General features: G+C 40.3%; 1 protein-coding gene across 1 annotated transcript; it reads left to right on the top strand.

Annotated features, from left to right (window-relative positions):
• Positions 1-4,102: 4,102 nt before the first annotated feature.
• LOC146959941 (uncharacterized) lies at positions 4,103-5,880 on the top strand. Its single transcript, XM_085772767.1, has 6 exons — positions 4,103-4,133; positions 4,278-4,386; positions 4,771-5,343; positions 5,499-5,536; positions 5,631-5,748; positions 5,870-5,880. Exons 1-6 carry the CDS (start codon positions 4,131-4,133, stop codon positions 5,878-5,880), a joined length of 852 nt encoding a protein of 283 aa, XP_085628893.1. The 5' UTR covers positions 4,103-4,130.
• The last annotated feature ends 457 nt before the right edge of the window (positions 5,881-6,337 follow it).

Genomic DNA, 6,337 nt, shown 5'->3' with positions numbered 1-6,337 from the left:
GTTCCCCTCCGTCTGGCGATCCGGTTTTTCCTCACTTGTAATGTTTTCATACTATCATCATAGTATCATGCGCCCTGGCTACTTGGCCAAGGGGATGTCCCTTTGGGTGACTGGCAAGCGCGCATGACTCTTACCCGGGAGGTGAGGGTTCAATCCCCGCCTGGGCCCTCTACACCTTGCCACACATGCAAGCAAGCAAGTGCGAGGAAGAGAGAAGACACCAAGCGTGTACCGGCAAAAAAAGAAACGGGTTAGTTAGAAATGAAAAGAGGAAAATCACAGCATACAGGATATGTCCAGGAGATTCCTCATTTAATTTATTTGTTTATTTGTAACAGGACTCTGCGAATTAATGATACAATATGTAAATACACCAGATTTAGCTCTAGGCTAATTTCCATCCGTAGTCCCGCAGTTCACACAACAACAACAATTATACAAGGACGAGAATAAGAACAAATTACAACATGGTACAAATACCATATCACAATATCACAATATATACAATTAGGGCTGTCAGAGTTAACGCGTTAATCGCGATTAGATTAATTAAAAAAATTAACGCGATTAAATTTTTTAATCGCGGTTAATCGCGGCCCATTTTGTCCTCTGTCTGCTGGACTGGAGGACTGGAGTGTGGGACCTCCAGTCCAGTAGGTGGCGGTAAGGCACCTTCAAGTTGGTTGCTACACAAATATACACAGTCTAACATATATCCACAGCTCCATCCATTGATTTTTTGACGGCTTTGTTGTCAACAAATGCACATGGCCATGTATTGATTTTTTTGAAGGCATCGGTTGTCAACAAATGCACGTGGCGATGTATTGATTTTTTGACCGAGTCTGTTGTCAACAAACGCACATGGCCAGGCAGGGGCGTAGCAAAGTAAAGGGCAATTTCCACTGGATGCAATTCGTTTCAATTCTGTGTGAGTTTCATGCATCATGTGTTATGATTAGGTAGGCCTGCTAGGTCTGGTCTAAAAGTTGTTTGTCTAGAGATTATAACACTTTGGAGTGTTGAAAGTCCAAAGCGCCATATATAATATTTTTAATAGAGATTAATCGCGAGTTAACTATGGAAAAAATGCGATTAATCGCGATTAGAAAAAATAATCGTTTGACAGCCCTATATACAATATATCATACCGTAGCTTCAGTCAGAAAGAGCAAGGGGTAGTAGTAAAATTAAGTGCATTTAAAAGACAAAAGTGTCATATAGCGCTGTCAAGATTCATTAAAGTTCATCATCATTCATTATTCTATTATAAAGTGCTATTTTAAAAAAAAAAAGTGCATCTGTAATAAAGTGCTGGTTTTTAAAGTGCCTGGAGTAAAGTGCCTACTATTTTTCGTAATCTAAAATTTTAAAAAAACTACCCTTAATGTTGGCAGACCTAAGCCATGTTTTCAGCTGTTTTTTAAATGCTACATTGAATTTTCCCTTATGACCAGCGGAAGCGTATTCCATGTTGAGCAACCATAGATTGATAAAACCTTCTGTGCAATGCCTCAGGAAGTGAGGGAGGAAGGATCGGATGGTGGCTGAGGTAGCGATAAGTTAACTGTCACTGTAAGCTGCACATCTGTCAGCTGCTCCATGCAGACATTTCTCAAACTTTAAATTATAGGCTAAGGACGGACTAGATCATGATTGTGTTGGATATAAAGCGACATATAGTCACCCTTATTGATTATTGACTTCATCAAACTTCAAACTTCAAAAGTGTTTATTGTCATTTGCACAGTGGAAAGGTGAGTTTCCCTGACAATGAAATTCTTACTTTGCTGTCCTCGTCATAGAAGCCAGCAATTAATAAAAAGAGCAATTACAAAACAACAATAGTACAACACAACAACAACAATGAGCAGCAATAATAATAATAATAAAAGAAATAAAAGAAGAGAGAAGGAGGTATGATGCGTGTGTGTAATATGCACTATGTATAATAATAAATAAATAATAAATAAATAGTGTGCAAATTGTGCATGTGCAAGTGTGGTGCTACTGTATGAATAATGAATTACCGACTCCTATTGTTTAGGAGTCTGATGGCAAAGGGAAAAAAGGAGTTTTTCAGCCTAGAAGTCCTGCTTTTCACACTTCTGTACCTCCGGCCTGAGGGCAGAAGTGTGAACAAGTTGTGCTGGGGGTGGGTGTGGTCATTGAGGATGGAGGCAGCTCTCCTGTGGACGTTGGTGGATGCTCTGCAGAGAGGGCAGTGGGATCTTGATGATCTTTTCGGCCGTCTTCACCACTCTCTTGACTTGTAACATAGCCTAACCTATAATAAATCTCTGCTGTCCTGTCCGGTAATAACGGGTCTCTGTGGGTGTGTAAGCTACGTCATCGCACATCGAGTCTTGACATTAGTGTGTCCAGAGTAGGGGTGTACCCGAACCGAATATGGTATTCGGAAGTACACTAATAATGCTTTGATCCCGAATAGTTTTTCTGTCCGAAGTTTCTCCTCATTATTCGGGAGCTTTTTTCTAAAGAAAAAGAAACGTTTGGATCAGCGACAGCACATAACCAGGTGATTCTGGTTCACACTCCAACACAGCAGGTGGCGGTAATACACCGTAACGTTGGTGCGCCGCCATAGAAGCAAAACACGAGTAGAGCCAAACACGAGCAGGCAACACTGCCGACTGCGAGAAGGGTCTGCAGCCGCAGCACGGCCTCGGGTGTAGTGGGTGGCTGCAGCATTATTGCCGGCTGCCGCAACGGGAGTCACCCTGTTTCATTTGTGTCTAGTTCACGTTAGGATTGTTAAGAAACAGCAACTCCCTGCATGCATTGCATTACAAAAAAATGGGAAAAGAAGCGGCTGTAACGGTGGATAATTCTATTTGAGTGTCACAACTAGGGCTGCCACGATTAGTCGACTAGTCACGACTACGTCGACTATTACAATCGTCGACAACTAATTTAATAGTCGATGTGTCGTTTTCTTTTTTTTTTTACTTTGTTTTTCTCTCAAAACTGCTGCAGCACCTTCCACACACACACCCGCTGTCAAACCATTGAAAAGATCATTTCCAGCTTGGCGGACGGTAGCCATTTTGGATTTAGGGCTCTCAAAAAATTTCCCCACATTTTTGGGCGGGGCACCCTAGCTAAATTTTCTATTTAACCTTCATAGATAACAAATCCAGTGAGAAATGAACCTTCACTCTCCACGGTCACGGAACTTCTGTAAATGACCCAACTGAAGTCGGCCATTTTGATTGTGACTCATCATTTTCGCCATGGAGCATCAACTCATGATAACTCATTCATCCTTTTCCAATTTGCTCCAAACTTAACATGTGTGATAAGGGTCCGAACGCACCCACTCGCATCTGGTTACCGCCCCTTGGTGGATGAACCATCAACTTGTCATAACTCCTTCATGCGTTAACCAATTTGCTTGAAAATTCACATGTGTGATAAGGGTCAGCCCCTGAATGCACCCGCCCACAACTGGTTAGCGCCGCCTGATGGATGAATGAAACATTGCGTTTTTCCGCTCCTACAGGTTCTTTCTCCTGTCATGCTTCGTGCGGCAGGCCCCTGCGGTGGCATGGGGTTGCGAGGGCCCAATCATCGCCGCTTGCGGCTTTGATTTTTTTAATTAATTATTATTGTTATTGTTATATTATTGTTATTATTACTTGTACTCTGTGATATGTCTGTCTGTTTTTTTTATGTGAGGACTGCGGATGGAAATTAGCTTTGAGCTAAATCCGGCACACTTACAGGATGCCACGGCGATAACTGTTCATTTATGTGCACTGTCCTCAAACAAATAAACAATAAATGAAATGAAATGAATTATTTCAGCAAAACACACACAAAGAAATGTCATGTATTCAGACATAATTCAGACATTTGTCTGAGTAGCTTTATCATCTGTCTGTTCACTTGATCAGGTGATGAGATGGAGGAGGAGAAACATGATGACACAGGAGGAGGAGGAGGAGGAATGAAACCCCTACCATCTGTGACTGATGACAATGGTAATATGATTTGTTAATGCATTCATTAACCATTACCATTCTTGGATTTTTAAGGTGACCCTGTTCATTCTGTTTTTCTTACATTACCTGACAGAAGAACAGCTGGAGAAAAGTGCAGCTAAAACCATGGTAAAAAATATATTATATATATATATATATATATATATATATATATATATATATATATATATATATATATATATGTATATAAATTAATCCCAGTGGCTCCAATCTGGCAAACTAATTGTCACATGAAAACAATTATTTTCTTAGTCTAAATCAGTGACTGGACCTGGTGAAACCGAGGATCCAGAGCAGAACAATACAACCACAGGAGGAGAGCCTGAAATCCAGTCTGGACCACCTGCAACAAATGAGAAAGGTAAGATATTTACGAAAAGTCATCATCTACAGAAATCCTACATTTTTACTAAATTATATCTTTGTTTCACTTCATCAAAATGTTTTAAACTAATCTATAATACTGAGACTGTGACCCTTCAGCAGGAGAGGCTGGTGCAGTCGGAGAGGTTAAAACTGAAAACAGCATCAACCTTAGTGAGCGGTCTGCAGAGGAGAGAGAGACACTGAAGGACACAAGTCCAACATCTCAGACTGTTTCTACAAACATCAAAGAAGGTGAGAATCACTCCATTTCCTTATTCCTCCATTTCAATCAACAATCATAAAACTAAGAGGATATTGTTTCCTTGATTTTTCCTTCCTTGATTGGTCTAATGTACAGATGTTGTTCTCTTTGTTTCAGTGATTCCCAGTCTCACACTTGTGTTATTTGGTGACACAAATTCTATTGAGGTCGGTTCAAATAACATCTTATTTGACCATGATGAACAAAAAGATGAGGGGCAGTTTTCATCTAGACTGTATGATCTGTGTGGTCGACACATCTCCATCATTAACATGCTTGGTCAACAAAACAGTCAAAAACTCCCTTTATATCAGAGAATTCATGCCTTTCTCCTGCTGTTACCAAATGGTCAGCACAGCAGCCATTACAGTTCAGGAGTGCAGTGGTTAGAGGAAACTTTTGGCAAAGAATCACTTGATTATTTGATGACAGTCGTGACTCATGAGTCAGATGAAAAATGTGCCAGTGCACTGACAGACCTGAAAGACTTCAGCAGTTTTGATGAAAAAAGATTCCACACATGTAAAAAAACTATGAGAGACGAAAATGAAATAATAGCACTGCTGAAGAAAATAGATGCTATGGTCTCTGAAAATGATCCACACTGCCACAGTGGACTGACATGTGGAGACAATAAAGAGCATGAAGAAGAAAAGGGGGATTCTACAGCATTTCATCCAAATCAAACAGGTCAGATTTACAAATTGCTGATAACATTTTTACCTATACTAACATATCTCTATAATGTAACACTTGGAGATAGGAATTATGTTTACACCAGAAATAAACATTTACCAATATAGTATTGACCTGATACACTCTGCTGTTTTTACTTTGTGCTGCAGCTGAAGAGAAGGAACTCATAGATGAAAATGAGCTAAAGGTAAGAAATCTGTTTCAATCTTTACATACTTCATCTCCACAACTGTGCTGACCAAGGTCACATGAAGTCTCTATTAAATCTCTTGTTTTCTTAGAGGGAGCCAGTGGAAGAACCTGGTGATGATGAACAGTCAGAGAAGGAGGATGACAGCACAACAGCAGGAGGAGAACTTAAAGTCACGTCTGAAAAATCATCTGCAGCCAATGAGAAAGGTGATGTTTTAATAACAACTTTTTTTTGGTACAATAACTTTTTAGGCAAAATCCTTCCCATTTCAGTTCTATGTTCTGAACTCTGGCACTTTCCAAATGACACTGCTGTTTTGATGAGAAGATAAAAAATAATGAAATATTTTACATGAAGCAAACAAAGTGTCTAAAACTCCTTTTTCTGGTGACCCGGCACAGAAACACACAGCTCTGATGGCCTACCAGTGGACACAGTCAGCTCTCCTAACCAGGAGTGTGTTGCTCAGAATACAGAACAGGTAATGTACCGACTATGGCTAAGTTCGCACTGCAGTTACAAGGGACCCAAATCCGAATTTTCTGACATTTTCGTATCAGATTCGATTTTTTCCTATGCGACTCCAGCGTGAACAGCTAAGGTGGATTTGATTTACAATGATTACTCTAGGTTTTGTTTTAAGAAGCGGCGGCAGGCCCACTTACACACACACACAGCAATAAAAAAACAGCTTGATAAAGATAAGATAATTTGACGTGTAGCGGCGTGTGTTTAGCGACAACAGAACAGCTGTAGAGACAATTGATTGGATGCGATTGGAGCAGACTTTTGCGT

This window comes from Trachurus japonicus, unplaced genomic scaffold, assembly GCF_045865225.1.
Source record: "Trachurus japonicus isolate A0001 unplaced genomic scaffold, Traja_1.0 AP030849.1".
NCBI lineage: Eukaryota > Metazoa > Chordata > Actinopteri > Carangiformes > Carangidae > Trachurus > Trachurus japonicus.
This window is presented reverse-complemented; position numbering and strand designations above follow the sequence as displayed.